Source organism: Amia ocellicauda, chromosome 14 (genome assembly GCF_036373705.1).
Source record: "Amia ocellicauda isolate fAmiCal2 chromosome 14, fAmiCal2.hap1, whole genome shotgun sequence".
NCBI lineage: Eukaryota > Metazoa > Chordata > Actinopteri > Amiiformes > Amiidae > Amia > Amia ocellicauda.
Genome location: NC_089863.1, coordinates 9,629,357 through 9,646,339, shown reverse-complemented (window position 1 = coordinate 9,646,339; position 16,983 = coordinate 9,629,357). Strand labels below are relative to the sequence as shown.

At 51.3% G+C, this 16,983-nt stretch overlaps 3 protein-coding genes across 5 annotated transcripts in view; 1 reads left to right on the top strand and 2 right to left on the bottom strand.

Annotated features, from left to right (window-relative positions):
• Window positions 1-693: 693 nt before the first annotated feature.
• gmpr2 (guanosine monophosphate reductase 2) lies at window positions 694-5,395 on the bottom strand. The gene is made up of 10 exons (XM_066722894.1): window positions 4,979-5,395; window positions 4,222-4,368; window positions 4,001-4,120; window positions 3,821-3,904; window positions 3,381-3,554; window positions 2,897-2,978; window positions 2,547-2,653; window positions 2,270-2,312; window positions 1,914-2,073; window positions 694-1,783 (listed from the first exon to the last, which is right to left on the bottom strand). Exons 2-10 carry the CDS (start codon window positions 4,306-4,308, stop codon window positions 1,600-1,602), a joined length of 1,041 nt encoding a protein of 346 aa, XP_066578991.1. The 5' UTR covers window positions 4,309-4,368; window positions 4,979-5,395; the 3' UTR covers window positions 694-1,599.
• Window positions 5,396-5,856: 461 nt separating this feature from the next.
• Window positions 5,857-8,134, top strand: nedd8l (NEDD8 ubiquitin like modifier, like). The gene is made up of 4 exons (XM_066722899.1): window positions 5,857-6,103; window positions 6,260-6,307; window positions 6,584-6,666; window positions 7,704-8,134. Exons 1-4 carry the CDS (start codon window positions 6,086-6,088, stop codon window positions 7,837-7,839), a joined length of 285 nt encoding a protein of 94 aa, XP_066578996.1. The 5' UTR covers window positions 5,857-6,085; the 3' UTR covers window positions 7,840-8,134.
• A 511-nt stretch (window positions 8,135-8,645) lies between these two features.
• ap1g2 (adaptor related protein complex 1 subunit gamma 2) overlaps window positions 8,646-16,983 on the bottom strand; it is a 9,245-nt gene continuing 907 nt past the window's right edge. For 2 of the 3 annotated variants that reach the window (XM_066722890.1, XM_066722888.1), the window contains 21 exons: window positions 15,893-16,095; window positions 15,657-15,781; window positions 15,420-15,561; window positions 14,208-14,304; window positions 14,031-14,107; window positions 13,811-13,906; window positions 13,631-13,711; window positions 13,278-13,376; window positions 13,041-13,096; window positions 12,817-12,930; window positions 12,505-12,645; window positions 11,859-11,913; window positions 11,520-11,642; window positions 10,988-11,077; window positions 10,710-10,837; window positions 10,481-10,585; window positions 10,086-10,227; window positions 9,864-9,993; window positions 9,533-9,687; window positions 9,339-9,437; window positions 8,646-9,205 (listed from right to left, as the gene is read on the bottom strand). In XM_066722890.1, coding sequence (XP_066578987.1) covers window positions 9,104-9,205; window positions 9,339-9,437; window positions 9,533-9,687; window positions 9,864-9,993; window positions 10,086-10,227; window positions 10,481-10,585; window positions 10,710-10,837; window positions 10,988-11,077; window positions 11,520-11,642; window positions 11,859-11,913; window positions 12,505-12,645; window positions 12,817-12,930; window positions 13,041-13,096; window positions 13,278-13,376; window positions 13,631-13,711; window positions 13,811-13,906; window positions 14,031-14,107; window positions 14,208-14,304; window positions 15,420-15,561; window positions 15,657-15,781; window positions 15,893-16,093 — 2,358 coding nt within the window. In that variant the 5' untranslated portion in view covers window positions 16,094-16,095 and the 3' untranslated portion in view covers window positions 8,646-9,103. The remainder of the gene's footprint in view (window positions 9,206-9,338; window positions 9,438-9,532; window positions 9,688-9,863; window positions 9,994-10,085; window positions 10,228-10,480; window positions 10,586-10,709; window positions 10,838-10,987; window positions 11,078-11,519; window positions 11,643-11,858; window positions 11,914-12,504; window positions 12,646-12,816; window positions 12,931-13,040; window positions 13,097-13,277; window positions 13,377-13,630; window positions 13,712-13,810; window positions 13,907-14,030; window positions 14,108-14,207; window positions 14,305-15,419; window positions 15,562-15,656; window positions 15,782-15,892; window positions 16,096-16,983) is intronic. The other variant, XM_066722891.1, reaches the window with a different exon arrangement.

Genomic DNA, 16,983 nt, shown 5'->3' with positions numbered 1-16,983 from the left:
TGTGTTTATAAGAGTTTCAATCGAATTCACAATCGACTCTGAATTCGATTCGAACTCGTTAAAAAGCAAAGAGAATAGTTCGAATTAACATCACCTGATCTATTTACCCACAGTATTCAGAAAATACAAGTGATTTTGAAAATGTTTTTTACAATTGACGAGAGATGAAGAAAATACAAAGCCAACACTTTATTATTATTGGACTATATGATTGAATGGTCGACTGCAAAACAATTAACCATCCATTAAACTTAAATAAAGCTTGTTTTGTTGCACACATATACAGTCAATTATATTTCTTGGCAAAACACTTTTTTAATCAGATGCAATTAAAATTCATATAAATAAAAGTTCATGTATAAATCAGAAGACCTAATTTTCAACAACTGTATTACATTTGATATAAATTCAATATATATGGAATAATCAACTTGTTCAGTAAGGTAAGATTTGTAAACCTCAACAAACTATTTAAATGACCCCCAATCGCAGGTCTACAGTAGCTGTGTGTGCGAGTAGAGAAAATACATTCCCACGTCTCCTCACGTTTGTTCCCAGAAAGTGAAAAAAGCTGTGATGTTTTCTTGTAGAAACAAACAAACAAAACACTTCAAAGTGCAACAGGCCTAACATTGATTAACTTATTGTTGTGTGCGTTTGCCACCAAAGCAAAAATCAGCAGAGACACGGAGATGAAAGATTAAAAAACGTTTATTGCTCAGACTCTAACGATCGCACAGTGCGTCGGACTGCAGTACACACACAGGCAGCCCCACACACCGTCCATTCTGCACTCCTCGAACCCGGGACATCCTCCCACCCACACCGAGGAGCATTACAGCTGGGCGGGGCGCCTAATTGGTCTAATTACAGCTAATTAAATACCGCACGGGGAGTGGCCCCTGCCTCCAGAGCATTTGCATTTTAAGGCAAAATCTAATACAGAGAAACCTGTTAAATACTGTTCTACGTGTCTAAGTGAAATGATAAGGAGCTTATTTAAGAAACGGAGAGAGAGGAGAGCGAGGCTTATTGCAGACTAGATGCCATATTTAATCTCTCGCTCTCTCTGGAAACTAACATTCATGTAACACAAACTACACATCGACAGCACTGATGAACTAAGAGCAGCAAATAACACATTAACGAGCTGGAATAATACAGTATCTCTCTCTCTCTCTCTCCAGGCCACCCCCTCTCCATGCAGACGCGTCGTTTACAGGGCTGCGCACACAGACAGCGACACTGAGTTTGGTCGTTAATTGAGTAAGACTCGTTTGGTTATGAATTGGTCCGTAGTGAGGTCAACTGGGTTGAGAGACGTACATCTGAGAGAAAGAGGGAGCTGGGAATGCACAGATAGATTGACACACTCAATTAGACCCTTGTTTACTTGGTCGCTAGTCTGGCTGTCACCTGTGCCTGATGAGGGGAGAGAGCGATTATCTAATTAATGGCTTAATTGCATCAGTCAGTCAATCAGTCAGGCAGTGTGTCAATCGGTCAGTGTGTCAATCTGTCAGTGTGTCAGTCAGTCAGTCAGTGTCTGTCAGTCAGTCAATGTGTCATTGTCAGTCGGTCAGTGTGTCAGTCAGTGTGTCAGTCTCCGTACACGGTGTTGAGTTGCTGAGTGACCCTGATGAAGGTGGTTCGGCGGCTCAGCTCCTTCAGCTTGCCCGCACCCACATAGGTGCAGGTGGAGCGCACCCCGCCCAGGACGTCCCGGACCGTCTCAGCCACGTCCCCCTTATACAGCACCTCCACTGTCTTCCCCTCTGACGCCCTGAGAGAGAGAGAGAGAGAGAGAGAGAAAGAGAGAGAGAGAAAGGGGGGAGGGTGGGGTTAATACACACTGACTGACTGCCGCTACTCTAGTGACGATGTCCGCGATGATACCGCCGCTCTCTGCTCACCGGTACTCTGCCACCCCCCCGGCGTGCTTCCTCATGGCTGTGTCGGAGCTCATGCCGTAGAACAGCTTGTACTTCCTGCCGCCCTTCTCGATTATTTCGCCGCCCGACTCCGTGTGGCCCGCCAGCATCCCGCCCAGCATCACAAAGTCCGCCCCCGCGCCTGCCAACCAACGCACAGCAAACCAATCACAGAGCCGCGTACAGGCCCTCCCTCCGTCCCTCCGTCCCTCCCTGCCCACCAAAGCATCTCAGCCAATAGCAGCTTCACACACAGGTCAAGCACTGCACGCCAGCAGCCAATGGCGGAGCACCAGACTCGCATGTCAATCAACACACAGTCAGGCACACAGACTCACCGAACGCCTTGGACACGTCACCGGGACACGTACACCCCCCGTCCTGAAAGACAGAGAGAGAGAGAGACAGGGGGTTACTTCTGATAGAGAGACAGATATATACAGAGAGAGACAGAGACAAGGGAGAGAGAGACCAGGAGACAGAGACATAGGTAGACACAGAGATAGAGAGATAGAGAGAGAGAGAGAGAGAGAGAGAGACAGAGCTGGGGAGAAACGCAGACTTGAAGAAAGAAAGAGACAGAGAGATACAAATGGATGGAGGGGGTTGACTCACAGAAATAATGTGCCCTCCCAGGCCGTGCGCGGCATCGGCACACTCGATCACTGCACTCAGCTGGGGGTACCCCACCCCCGTCTTCTTACGAGTGGTGCAGACCGACCCTGAGAGAGAGAGAGAGAGAGAGAGAGAGAGAGAGAGAGAGAGAGAGAGAGAAGAGGGGGGGGTTACTATAGACTGACTGACCGACCGACCGACCAACAACACACTGACTGAGAACTAGAAGACTCTCCGAAAGAGAGAGACTGACACAGACCCACATACGGAGAACTGGACACATGGAAGAGAGACTGACACTCAGACAGACAGACACCCCAGCGACGGCAGGCCTCTAATGATGATGTCACCTGGTCCGATGCCCACTTTGATGATGTCAGCTCCGGCCAGAATCAGCTCCTCCACCATCTCACCGGTAACCACATTCCCTGCCTGACGACCACAACAACGACAGAAAACATGTGAATGAAGAGAAAATAAAAATTACTAACATTATTAAACACTACAGCTTTTACTGCTGCTGCCCTGTACTGGTGAAGTGGTTATTGATAATACATTAATTTTACAGAATTTATTAGTAGTTGAACTAACATTACTACTACTACCATGACTCATACTAATACATTCAATTAAATTACACTAATACTACTAATACTGTTGCTACTACAACTATCCTACTTCAACCACGACTCTGCACAACTACTTAAAACTAACAACAGTGACAGTGTGTGAGGGAGTGTGTGTGTCAGTCTGTTTTAGTCACTCTGTGAGTCCAGTGTGTGTGTGTGTGCGTGTCTGACCATGATGGTGTGCGTGTGCGTGTTCGTGTCTGACCATGATGGTGTGCGTGGGGTACTTCTGCCGCACGTCCTTCACGAAGTGGACGAAGTGCTCGGAATAACCGTTGGCGACGTCCAGGCAGATGTACTGCAGCTGCGGCACCGCGGACAGGATCGCACACAGACGCTCCAGATCATCAGAGCTGCTGCCGCTGCTCACCGCCACGCTCTGAGAGAGGGAGGGAGAGAGAGGGAGGGAGGCAGAGACAGGGAGATAGAGAGGCAGAGAGCGAGGCAGAGAGAGAGGGAGGGTTAATACTGACTGACTGACTGACACACTGATACACTGCCTGACACTCTGAACGACAAGTACTACTAATAACATAAATAATCATAGTAATAATAATAACAACAATCATAATAGTTATAATAACAGTAATAGGAATAGTAATACATAATAATAATAATAATAATCATAGTAATAGTAACGCTGACCTCCAGGCAGTCTGGGTGTTTCTCGGCGAATTCCTTCCACTCGTCCACGGAGTAGTGCTTGTGTATCGCTGTGAACAGGGTGAACTGCAGAGGGAGAGAGCGAGAGAGAGAGCGAGAGAGGGGGGGAAGTTTAGATACAGAGGTAGAAACTGACAGAGAAAAACACGCACACGCACACACCTGTCTCAGAGCACAGGCCATCTGGAAGGTGCCCACAGTGTCCATGTTGGCGGCGATGATGGGGATCCCGCTGTAGCTGCGCCCCGAGTTGCGGAACAGGAAAGTGCGCACCAGGTCCACCTGAGAGAGAGAGGGTTAATACAGACGGTGGCTGGACACAGGCCCTGAACAATCCTCTGAGCGGGAGAGGGCAGTGGGAGGAGGAAGAGGCGGAGGCTCACATCGCTGCGTGACTTCAGCGTGCTGCGCTTGGGCCTCAGCAGCACGTCCTTGAAGTCCAGCTTGATGTCGTTCTCAATGCGTGGCATCGCCGACCGAGCGACTGACCGCTGGGGCTGCGGAGTGACCGGGTGACTGGCAGAGACTGTCTGCGGGTCAGAGAGAGAGAGACTGTCTCACTGAAGGCCAGAGAGAGAGACCACAGACAGACACGCAGACTCACTGACAGATACACTGACAGAGAGAGATACAGACAGACATGCAGACTCACTGAGAGACAGACAGATACACTGACAGAGAGAGAGACAGACAGACAGAAACACTGACAGAAAGAGAGACAGACATGCAGACTCGATGATAGAACGAGAGACAGACAGACACTGACAGAGAGACAGACAGACAGATACACTGACAGAAAGAGAGACAGACAGGCACACTGAGAGAAAGAGAGACAGACACACTGAGAAAAAGAGAGACAGACATGCAGACTCAATGATAGAACGAGACACAGACAGTCACACAGACTCACTGACAGAGAGACAGACAGACACGCTGACAGAGACAGACAGATACACTGACAGAAAGAGACAGACAGACATGCAGACTCAATGACAAAAAGAGAGACAGACAGACACACTGAGAGAAAGAGAGACAGACAGACACACTGACAGAGAGAGAGACAGACTCAATGACAGACAGAAAAGCAGGACAGACACAGACAGACTAATACAGACAGACTGACTGTAACACGTCTCTCACCTCGGGGTGGTTCTGGTTCTGGTTCTCGGTACCGATACCGGGCCAGAGCAACGAGGGAAACGAGAGAAACCGACAGTGGCTATAAAAACCGTTATTTCAAATCAGTCACACAAAAACACAACGAAGTAAAATAACAACAATAACAGATTATGCTGTTCAATTGATACCAGTTGTGTCTACAGATCTGCTGCACTGCACACGTTTTAAAAAGGTTATTAATAAGACAGCGAAAACGTTGCTCCGCGCAGTATATGACGTGATAACAGCTAAATACCGCTACAGTGGCGCACCTTAAAAGAGTAATATTATTAAATCAAACGTATTGTCCTAAATAAAACCGTCCTCCTTCCGTTCACTGGAAGTGTAGGTAAAAGGGTAACAAGTGTTAACGCGCAAATGTAGTTCTACAGCCCGGCCCTGCCCCATACACTTACACCGGCCGAGAGGGCGTGGGAAACTACGACTCCCACAATGCAACGCCCGCGCATCGCACCCACATCCTGTTTCCGTTAGCGGCCGCGCCACCGCACAGACCTCTGGGAGTTGCAGTCTCTTTGGCGCTCGAACGCAAGGAAACGTGAGACAGATATAGAGGCGCTATTTTTACTGGAGAAGTTGAAGAAAACAAAGCATGACGTAAGAAAACATTGTTATTTGTGTGCATTTTTTAAAAATTAAGATGGTATGTTTAAACGTAACAGAATTAGATCTATGTTATATTACTGCTGCTATTACCATATAACTAATATAACTACTACTACTACCACCACCACTAAGAGGATCTTTGCTACTACTACTATGACCGACATCTTTTTTCCCCGGAACCACACATCCCGAGGATTGTAGACGGGGAGGGGGGACATGATTGGTGTTACAAAGGAAGTAGCATAAGCGCAGCGACCGGAGATAGAAGACGCACACAGAGAGAAGCGACACAAAACAAGCCAGAGAGCCGATTTCACAGCAGTTTTAAAATACACACACAAGACAAAACAATCACACGAGTAAATACATCAAAGCTTTTTTCTTTTCCAGCCGGGTTTTCGCATTTCCGCGCTCTCGTTCCATTCGCGGGTCTTTGAAGTTTGCTGTTAGAAGCCGCCGAAGATGTTGATCAAAGTGAAGGTAAGTGACGGGTCTCGATCAGGCATGCGCACTGGAGGGTGTCTGTTGATCGACGACACGATCCGGACGGGTCTCGTCCCGCCTGCTGCATCTGAGCCATAGGCGCCGACATTGTTAATGCGGTGACCCTGATCTCTTCCCTTCTCTCTCTCTCAGACTCTCACAGGAAAGGAGATTGAAATCGACATTGAGCCCACAGACAAGGTGAGATCTGGGGAATGTGTCTGTGTGATCTCCCTCAGTTCAGTTCGGTGAAATACATCTTCATTGGCGTGGCTAATTGGCATGAGGTTGCCCAGGCAGTGGCAGAGGGTCCAGTGCCCAGGAACCGGGCGATGGGCACAATACAAACGGGACATACGCACTGAGCGCTACAGACATTTTGCATGCAGGTGTTGTGAACACAGTATGCAATACAATAATAGTCGTTGTGTGCTGCAGTGCAGTGAAGTCTGTGTGTCTCTATTAACTCTCTCGCAGGTGGAGAGGATTAAGGAGCGAGTGGAGGAGAAGGAGGGCATCCCCCCCCAGCAGCAGAGGCTCATCTACAGCGGAAAACAAATGTAAGAAAGAGAGTGAATGTGAGAGTCTGCCTCCCTCCCTCCCGCTCTCTCTGCCTCCCTGCCTCCCTCCCTCCCTCCCTCCCTCCCGCTCTCTCTGCCTCCCTCCCTCCCTCCGCTCTCTCCCTCCCTCCCTCCGCTCTCTCCCTCCCTCCCTCCGCTCTCTCCCTCCCTCCGCTCTCTCCCGCTCTCTCTGCCTCCCTCCCTCCCTCCCTCCCTCCCGCTCTCTCTGCCTCCCTCCCTCCCTCCCGCTCTCTCTGCCTCCCTCCCTCCCTCCCTCCCTCCCTCCCTCTCTGCCTCCCTCCCGCTCTCTCTGCCTCCCTCCCTCCCTCCCTCCCTCCCGCTCTCTCTGCCTCCCTCCCTCCCGCTCTCTCCGCCTCCCTCCCTCCCTCCGCTCTCTCCGCCTCCCTCCCTCCCTCCGCTCTCTCCCTTCCGCTCTCTCTGCCTCCTTCCCTTCCGCTCTCTCTGCCTCCCTCCCTCTCTCTTTGCCTCCCTCCCTTCCGCTCTCTCTGCCTCCCTGCCTCCCTCCCTCCCTCCCTCCGCTCTCTCCCGCTCTCCCTGCCTCCCTCCCTCCCTCCCTCCCGCTCTCTCTGCCTCCCTCCCTCCCTCCCTCCCGCTCTCTCTGCCTCCCTCCCTCCGCTTCCCTCCCTCCCGCTCTCTCTGCCTCCCTCCCTCCGCTTCCCTCCCTCCCTCCCGCTCTCTCTGCCTCCCTCCCTCCCTCCCTCCCTCCCTCTCTCCCTGCCTCCCTCCCTCCCTCCCTCTCTCCCTGCCTCCCTCCCTCCCTCCCTCTCTCCCTGCCTCCCTCCCTCCCTCTCTCCCTTCCGCTCTCTCTGCCTCCCTCCCTCTCTCTTTGCCTCCCTCCCTTCCGCTCTCTCTGCCTCCCTCTCTCTACCTCCCTCCCGCTCTCTCTACCTCCCTCCCTCCCTTCCTCCCTTCCTTCCGCTCTTTGCCTCCCTCCCTTCTGCTCTCTCTGCCTCCCCTTCCTTCCCTCCCCCCACCCCCCACGGTCAGTGTTTCTGTAGTGACTCTCTCTCTCTTAGGAACGACGAGAAGACCGCCGCCGACTACAAGATCCAGGGCGGCTCGGTCCTGCACTTGGTCCTGGCGCTGAGGGGCGGGGTCCTCCACTGCTGTCCCAGCATGCACAGCTCCCACACGCCCGCTTCCCTCCTATAGGGGCCGCTCTACCCTGGGCTCCAGCCACCATAGAGTTCCAACCCCGCTGCAGGCGTCGCTCTAGCCAAGCCGACGAACTCTGTGGTGCCTGCGCAGCCTTCCATATTCACAGTCCAGTGTTCTGCTCCCGTTTAATGCAGTGGTAATATTCATAAAATACATTTTATTTTTTCTCCCCCAAGAATACTGTTCAGTAGTTCAGTCTCTCGTGTTTCGAGAGAGAGGGAAGGAGGTGGAGGTAGAGAGGTGATTGACTGTGTGATGTATTGACACTGAATAAAAAGGTGAAAATCCACCCAGTGGTTGGTCATTCATTTTTTTCACATCCTCTGACCTTTTCATCTTTTTAAATCACTTTACCCTTCTCACTCGTTCTTTTCCAAGTTTTTCTCCTGTTTCCCCCCACCTTGTTTTTCTCTTGTTCTTGGTTAGTTTTCATTATTTTCCCAGCATTCCCCTCTCTGCTGGTCTCTTGTACATGTTGTCTTTTGCTTTTTGTTATTCTCTCTCTCATATACAGCTCTGGAAAAAATTAAGAGACCACTGCAAAATAATCAGTTTCTCTGGTTTTACTATTTATAGGTATGTGTTTGGGTAAAATTATCATTTTTGTTTTATTCTATAAACGGACAAAAAATTTCCCAAATTCCAAATACAAATATGATGGGATGGCTGCCATACATGTAGAGATGCTGCTTTAAGAAACATTTGCAGGGTCTCTCAATTGTTTCCAGAGCTGTATCTTTTTTCCCCCCCAGGTAATCCAACAGACCAGTTTAAATATCACATTCACACACACACACACATTTTGTTTAAATAAACTTTATTATAAAAACAAAAACAGTCCACAAACTCAGAACACACCCACTGCACACTCCTTCCCCCACCATCTCTCCATCAGTTGTAGCCTCTTGTGTCCCTCGCTCCAGGTCCATGCCGTCTCTCTCTTATAATTGGAGAGGCAGAGAGAGGGTTCATACAGACAGACCGACTGGACACTGCACTGGGAGAGAGAGGGTTAATACAGACACACTGACAGAGAGAGAGATGGAGGGACAGGTGTGTCGTCATGAACAGACACCATAAAATCTGCACTTCAAGATCAGACCGACGTTACGCTACGTTGCACACGGAGGAGTGACTTTCCGTATAAAAATGAGTTTCAATGAACAGAACAAATGGGCGGGGGAGGGACAGACGGACACGGGCTGCAGTTGATCTGAGCGACTGACGGGGCGAGATATCGATGGGTTGATTGACCGTCTCACTGCCAAGCCTCGGGGGGGAAGGAATCGATCTGCGCCGTGTCCTGACGGACAGAGCCCTGGACGCTGTAGGACAGACGGACACGCATCCGCAGACACACCTAGAGAGAGAGAGTGAGAGAAAGAATTTGAATTTGAGAAGAGACAGATGCACAGAGACAGAGAATTTGAATTTGAGAGAGAGAGAGACAGAGACAAAAGCAGAGACTGACTGTGACTGATAGACACACAGACCTTATTGGGGTTGTTCAGGAGAACAGTCTGGGTCACGTGACCTTTGCCCTCTGCCGGAATGACATCACCACTGGGAGCTCTCATCTGTAACTGAACACTCTGAGAGACGGAGAGGGAGAGAGATTAGTAAAGGCACACTGACCGGACGCCAGAGACCGACACTTTTCGACACAGTTGCTGGGCGCGTCGGGTACCTTGGGCACGGCCGCCTGCAGGCTGTAGTTCTGGAGGGGGTGCGGGTTGGCGTTGGTGGCCGTGATGGTCAGGGTGAGGGCCGTGTCGGACGGGCGCACGAAATCGAAGCGCAGAGAGAGACCGTCCTTATCGTACACCGTCACCGAGGGCACCGCTGAGAGAGAGAGAGAGGGAGAGCGAGGTGGTGATGACAAAGAATGTCCATGGAATCCACTGTACTGGTCTCTACTATACTATACTGTCCTGCACTGGTCTGTATTATACTCTACTGTCCTGATATGTGCTATACTGTACTACTGTACTGGTGTGTACTGGGGTGAGGGTGCGCACCTGGTCTGGTCTCCAGTCCTCCCAGCAGGTCTAGTAGCCCCGTCCCAGCATTGCTACTTGGCGGATCCGGGTCAGACTGGACCCCCCTGAGCACATCGGAGTCGCCCAGCAGGTCCAGGATATTACACTGCTGAGAGAGGGGGGTTAATGGAGACGGGCACTGCGGGAGACGCACCCACACACTGGCACACTATACTGCCCAGTCCCCGGCTCTGTTCTGACCTGGGTGGCGACGGGGGGGGCGGGAGTCGTGTCCTTCTCCTGCTTGCTGCTCTGGTTAGTGTCGCCCACCCCCAGGGTCTCTCCGTTGGGCTGCCCCAACGAGGTCTTATCCATCACCGGCATCCTCTCCAGCACCGCCGCCCTGACACATGACATCATCAGTCAGTGCCCGGTGACATCATCACTAAGCGCACAACGCCACTGACACTGATATACATACAACTACCCCTATCTCTCCCTCTCCTTCTCCCTCCCTTGAACCCTCTCTCTCCTTCTCCCTTTCCTTCCATTGAACTCTCCCCCTCTCCCTCCTTCCCTTGAGCTCTCCCCCTCTCCCTCCTTCCCTTGAACTCCCCTTCTCCCTCCTTCCATTGACCTCTCCCCCTCTCTCTCACCTCATGTGGTCATATTTCCTGAACAGAGCGTTGTACTCCACTGCCCTCTGCTGGATCTCCACGTCACTGCAGCTGCCGTAGATGGACACCAGCCTGCGGATGCGACTGAGAGACGGAGGGAGAGGGAGGGGGAGAGGGAGAGGGAGAGAGAGATTACAGTCCAGTCTCCTGCAGGCAGTGTACAGCGCGGTGCGGCCGGTCAGTCAGAGTGCAGAGGTCCGGTCCTCACTCGATGTTGTCGGTGATCCTGGTGCTGAGCTTCATGATGGCCGTCAGGGCGAAGGCTCTCGTCGCCGGGGACGACATGTGGGACTGCAGCACCGTCTCCATGGCGTCCAGCACCTCATCCTCCGTCACCTAGCAACCATAGGCACAGCATCACTGCGGGGGTCAGGGAACCCCTCCTCCTCCTCCTCTGTAAGTCTCTCTGCGACTGTGATAAGCGGTGCCTCTAGGGTCCGCACTGGGGTCTGGGAGTGCGTCTCTGGGGTCAGGGGTCAGGGTTACCTGGATCGGCTCGATCTCCTCACAGTCTCCAGACAGCAGCAGGTCCCCGTACTCCCCGATACACCAACACGCCACCTGGGACAGCGGTTGCTACAGCAAACGACACATTAAATCACGACCCCTCCATGCCCAGTGCGTCAGTCAGTGTGTCAGTCAGTCAGTCAGTGTGTCAGTCAGTGTGTCAGTCATTCAGTCAGTGCATCGGTGTATCAGTCAGTGCGTCAGTCAGTGTGTCAGTCATTCAGTCAGTGCATCGGTGTATCAGTCAGTGCGTCAGTCAGTGTGTCAGTCAGTCAGTCAGTGAGTGTATCAGTCAGTCAGTCAGTGTGTCAGTCAGTCAGTGTGTCAGTCAGTCAGTGTGTCAGTCAGTCAGTCAGTCAGTGTGTCAGTCAGTCAGTCAGTCAGTGTGTCAGTCAGTGTATCAGTCAGTGTATCAGTCAGTCAGTGTGTCAGTCAGTCAGTCAGTCAGTGCGTCAGTCAGTCCGTCAGTGTATCAGTCAGTCAGTCCGTCCATCTCCCGTCCCCTCCGTACCTGCGAGATGTCGGAGTGCAGCGCCCTGTACAGCCGGTGCACGGTGTAGCAGTGCAGGTCCGAGGAGCTGGAGATCAGCTGGATCAGGTTGGGAACCGTCTCGTCACGGACGTCAGCTCCCGACTGACAGAGGGGGAAGGAGATGAGAGAGAGATTGGTGCTGGAGTTGCCGTGGCAGAGTACCACTCAGAGTAAATTATATTTTCATTTTTGGAATTAAAAAAAAAAAAAAAAAGTGATCGTACTGATCTTCCCCCTTTACTGGGTCTGTTAAGGCTGTGGCAACACTTGTGCAGACTGGCCAATTAAGCTTGTTTTGAATTTGACAAAGTCGCATACCGTGGTGAGCACGCGCAGGATGGTGTCGATGTGCCAGCGCCGAGAGGGGGAGTACCTGAGCGAGAGAGAGAGAGACCCTAATAAAGACTCTAGAGACACTTGGAGAAAGAACAGACAGAGGGACAATCACAGAGACACAGATGGACAGATAGAGTAAGGGACACAGACAGAGGGACAGTGACTTAGGGACAGAATGACAGTGACTGAGGGACAGAGGGACTAAAAGACAGTGATACAGAATCACAGTGACAGATCAAGACTAAGAGTGGTACAGAATGACAGAGAAAGTGACTGAGGTGCAGAGGGACAGTGGCAGAGGGACAGTGACTAACAGTGGTACAATATGACAGAGACAGTGACTGAGGTGCAGAGGGACAGTGACTGAGGGGCAGGGACAGAGGGATAGTGACAGAGGGACAGAGACTAACAGTGGTACAATATGACAGAGACAGGGACTGAGGGGCAGAGGGACTAAGAGACAGTGATACAGAATGACAGAGACAGGGACTGAGGGGCAGAGGGACTAAAAGACAGTGATACAGAATGACAGAGACAGGGACTGAGGGGCAGAGGGACTAAGAGACAATGGTACAGAATGACAGAGACAGTGGCTGAGGGGCAGAGGGACAGTGACTGAGGGGCAGACCTCTCGGCGGTGTTGAAGATGCCGGAGGCGGTGTGGGAGCGCAGCTCAGGGGGGCAAGTGTCCATGAACAGCAGCAGCTCCTTCATCATGGAGCGCACATTGACACTGTTGACCAGCGCCAGGGACAGGTCCAGAGCACGGCTGGGACAGGGAGAGAGGGGCGAGAGTGACATCACAGCCCCAACGCCAAGCCCCGCCCCCTACAGTACTACAGCCTGCAGGCAAACCTGACTGATGCACTACAGTACACAGATACTGCACTAAGAAGTGGGGGCTGCCGTGATAATTCATGAGGAGGGGGTCATCAGTCACCGTTTGACGGAGGCGTCGGGGTCCTTCAGGCAGTCCACGATGGTCCCGCGGTGACGCTGCACGGCATTGTGGTCCGTCTGCACCATCCTCTGCAGAGACGTCATTGCGATGTACCTGAGAGAGGGGAGGGGGTACATTAACTCTGCAGTGAAAGAGCCACTTTTCGAAACAGACAGACGGACACACAGAGTCAGACAGACACTGGGATGGACACACAGACTGACCGGATGTTTCTGTCGTTGTTCAGGAGGAATCGACCCAGAATATTGACGGCCAGCACCTGAAACACACACACAGTGCTGTCATAGGGACAACAGCACCGGAAACACACACACAGCATAGTGACAACGATGATAAATGATGGGGTCAGTGATACATACAGCTCACTATAGCTGCAGTTTGTGTGTGTTGTGCGCAGTGCTGTGTGCAGTGTGTGAGTGTGTGTGCAGTGCTGTACTGACCCGCAGGCCGCTCTCGGAGTGGATGTCCATTACGGTGACGACCGTCTCGTACAGGATTGCGTTCCCTGCCGTCTTAGTGCTGTCCGTGTTCGTGGCCACCTGCCCGATCAATACACCGATCAATACATTCACACTCAGTGCGTCATTCTAGGTGCTGGACCAATACACCCCCGTCCCATCAGTACATGATCAGAACGGTGAGAACGCACTGATCGATACCTAACCAATACTGCGTGGGAGCCATCTGTTCACACACTGCTTCTTACAGACATGTCTTGGATGGTTACATAACAGGTGAAGCTAATTACTGTTACTTGGCCGTGACTGGCAATTAAACTCGTTAAGAGGTGTACCTGGGCTAGGATGTCGTTCATGGCTTCACTGGCGATCTCATCGTTACGACCCAGAATCCTCAGCAGCCGCAGGATACGCACCTGAGAGGGGAGAGAGAGGGAGAGAGAGCAAAAGGGGTTGTCACTGTTCTCAGACACAGATGGACAGAGAGAGAGATAAACAGAGACAGAGAGACAAACCTGTAAGAATGGGTCACTGATCCCGGCCACGTTGTGCTCGGGGGAGTAACCCGACAGAACAAGACCCTTCAGAACCTGGACCAGCTCCGGAACCACCTGAGAGACAGGGAGACAGAGAGAGACAGAGAGAAAACTTGAGAGCCTCTGAAGAAGTGGCTCAGGGTACAGAGGCTGTGAGGGCTGTGTGTAGAGAGTGAGTAGAGAGCGAGTAGGGATCTACCTTGCGGAAGTGGGCCAGTGTCTCCGGGCTCCTCTCACATAGCTCTGTGATCAGAACCACCGACCCGTGGAGCACACCTGTATACACACACACACACGCAGAGAGAGAGAGAGTGAGAGAGAGTCAGTGTGTGTGTCTCAGTGTCAGTGTGTGTGTGTGTCTCAGTGTCAGTGTTACCATGGTTCTTCTCTCCCAGCAGTCTCTGCGCTGAGGGGGTGAACATCTCTCCCAGCTCTGGCACCTTCCTCACGATGTGCACCGCACACAGCGCCGCCTGGGGGACACACAGCGCAGTTACACCACTGTACCCACACTGACACTGCACCACAATGGGGATTATGCGCAACAAACTTCCGTATTGCATAAAACAGGGCGCATCGCTTCCGGTTCTGTGCGTTCTGCGCTGACATGGCGCCGTTTTACTCAAGATGCCTTCAGGAACTACCAAAGATGAGCATAACCGATGTCCATCGCATATGCAGGTTGACATCTAAAACTCCTGCCACTAAGGATTTAAGCTATATGCTTCCTCATATATATGCGACTATGAGGGTATGTAGTCCTGAACGGAAAAACTGTACAATATGTCACTAGCTAGCTAACGTTAACACAAACTAGTCTTATCTACGGATCTTCATAATCACATTAACACGTTGTTAATTTTTTCACCAGTATCAATGCTGTGAGCATCAGGGCAGCCTGTCACAGGTCTATGAGGAAAAGCGAGAAGCCACACAGCCTGAGAGTAGCGTTAGGGGTGGTCTGGGTGTTCTGTTCCAGTTCTCAGTCTGTTCCAGTTCAGGGACAGGTTTTTATCAAGCCTTTCAGAGTTTGAATAAGAATAGACGAATCTGTGATCATGACCGAGTCCCTTTGTTATCCTGAGACGCTTGGTAAATGCATGCACAGTTGTTCTAAGTGCACTGCTGTTGTTTGTCTACTTGTTAAAAGACGAGGATAGTGAGGTCACTGGGGTATAGCTGACTGACTGTAAATCCTTGATTCTTGAGTGCCACCTATTATTCCATGTTATTCATAATCAGGCCTCCCAAAATAAATGGAATAAAATAAAACGCAAACAATAATCCGAATAATAATAACAACAGTAAGAACTAGCTAGGTTAGCAGATTACTGTTACTTTTCAGGCAAGAAGATGTGGTGAGACCAGTTTTCCGGTTTGGTCATGTGACGTTCCACGTATACCCTATACCGCGTTATTTCAAAACGCACCACAGTTCTGGGCAAGCGCTGCCATTGGTCAGTGAGCAACTGTCAATCATTAAAATGTGTCTGTGATGTGTTACTTGTAGAAGAGCTGGCGTTTATGTTAATAAATGGATAGTGAGCAGTTCATAGTTAATCATTATTCTGATGATTGTGATCTGCACCTTCTTCTTGATGTAGGAATTGGAGCAGCGCAGCAGCCGCTCGATCTCGGGCGCCAGGTCTCTGCACATCTCCGCCGAGCCGACGCAGCCGAGCGCACTCAGAGCCACTGCCTGCACCAGCTGACTGGGGTGGGACAGGTCACTGAGAGAGGGGGAGAGTGTCAGTCAGTCAGTGGGTCAGACAGTCAGTCAGTGTGTCAGTGGGTCAGTCAGTGCAGGGGTCAGCTGGTCACTCACTTCTTGATGCAGTTGGTCAGCAGCAGGCTGGCGTCCTGCGTCTCGTCCAGCAGCAGCATGGCGCCCAGATACCCCACCCGCTTCTCACTGAAGCGCACTGAGGCCACCAGCTTCACACACTCCATCTGCACAGAGACCGCTACTGTGTTTATTCTGTTCTAGACACACATACGACAAACACAAACAACAAACAAACACACACCAACAACAACACACACGCAGCCGCGGGTCGGTACCTGTCCAAAGTGGGCGGGGTATCCCAGCATGTGCACGTACAGCAGCTTGGCCACGTTGCGGCAGCGCCCCCCGCTGTCCTGCAGCCGGAACTGCGAACGGATCTCGGCGCACTCCCGCTGCACCAGCCCGCGCTCCTCCCCGGCCGTGCGCGCCCCCCGCAGGGCCCGGATCAGGTCTTGCAGCCGCACCGACACCGCCATCGCTGAAAGGGAGAGTTAATGCATTAAAGGGGAACTCCAGCTCAGGTTATTTTTTATGTAGAAACATATTCTGTGCAGTGAGTTTTTCATGTCCAGCTCATTCTATGTACCACAAATCAGAGATCAAGAAATATGCCGTGACATCACGTGGGTGTTAACTGTGGAGCTGCTTTGCTAAGAGTCAATGGGGGAAAACAGGAAAGTCATGAAAATCATTAAAAACTAACAATTTATGCACATGTGCTGGCCCCTCACCCTATGTTTTCAAAAGAACCATCAGTTTGTAGTCATAAAAAGTGTATTTAACCACCCAGACTGTCACTATTATTTTACATTATTTTATTCAAGGGAAAGCCATGTAGGCACACATGCATGTTCTCCAAAGGGGAATCCTGGCTCTTAGTTTTGATCTGGCTGCTGGCAGAAGCGAGAAGACTAAAGAGGGACTACATTTTTTGACTGAACACCAGCTTGCTCTCGACGCCATAGCTTCGAAAAAAAATAGTCACTCTTCTTCAGTCTTCCCTGGCAGAACACAGGCAAAAGGGCTTTCTATGCCACCAGAAAACAGCTGTCCCACCTAAAGCCCCCAGTGAGTGCGTGGCTGAAGACCTGCGACAGTGTGACCTCCCTGGCACTCCTCAACGGCAGCCTGGCAAGGGACCCAGACCACAGCCACTGGCACAAAGTCTCTCTACAACACAAGCTGGAGCGCCACCGCAGCCTGAAGAGGGACCACAGTGAAGGACCCCAACAAATGCTGAGCACTGGACATGAGTGTGAATGCGTTGGCAACACAGCCAATAAAGTAACTTATGATTATATTTATCTTCTATGATGCTAACATTTGTGTCGATTACACTGACAGAGAGGGTTCATGCATTAACACT

Coding starts and splice junctions, on each gene's coding strand:
- gmpr2 (XM_066722894.1), bottom strand. CDS start 4,308: ATGCCACGCATTGAGAACGACATCAAGCTGGACTTCAAGGACGTGCTG. Junction 3,555..3,820: donor AACACCCAGACTGCCTGGAG/GTCAGCGTTACT, acceptor TCCCTCTCTCAG/AGCGTGGCGGTGAGCAGCGG. Junction 2,654..2,896: donor CAAAGTGGGCATCGGACCAG/GTGACATCATCA, acceptor TCTCTCTCTCAG/GGTCGGTCTGCACCACTCGT.
- nedd8l (XM_066722899.1), top strand. Junction 6,308..6,583: donor ACATTGAGCCCACAGACAAG/GTGAGATCTGGG, acceptor ACTCTCTCGCAG/GTGGAGAGGATTAAGGAGCG. Junction 6,667..7,703: donor ATCTACAGCGGAAAACAAAT/GTAAGAAAGAGA, acceptor TCTCTCTCTTAG/GAACGACGAGAAGACCGCCG.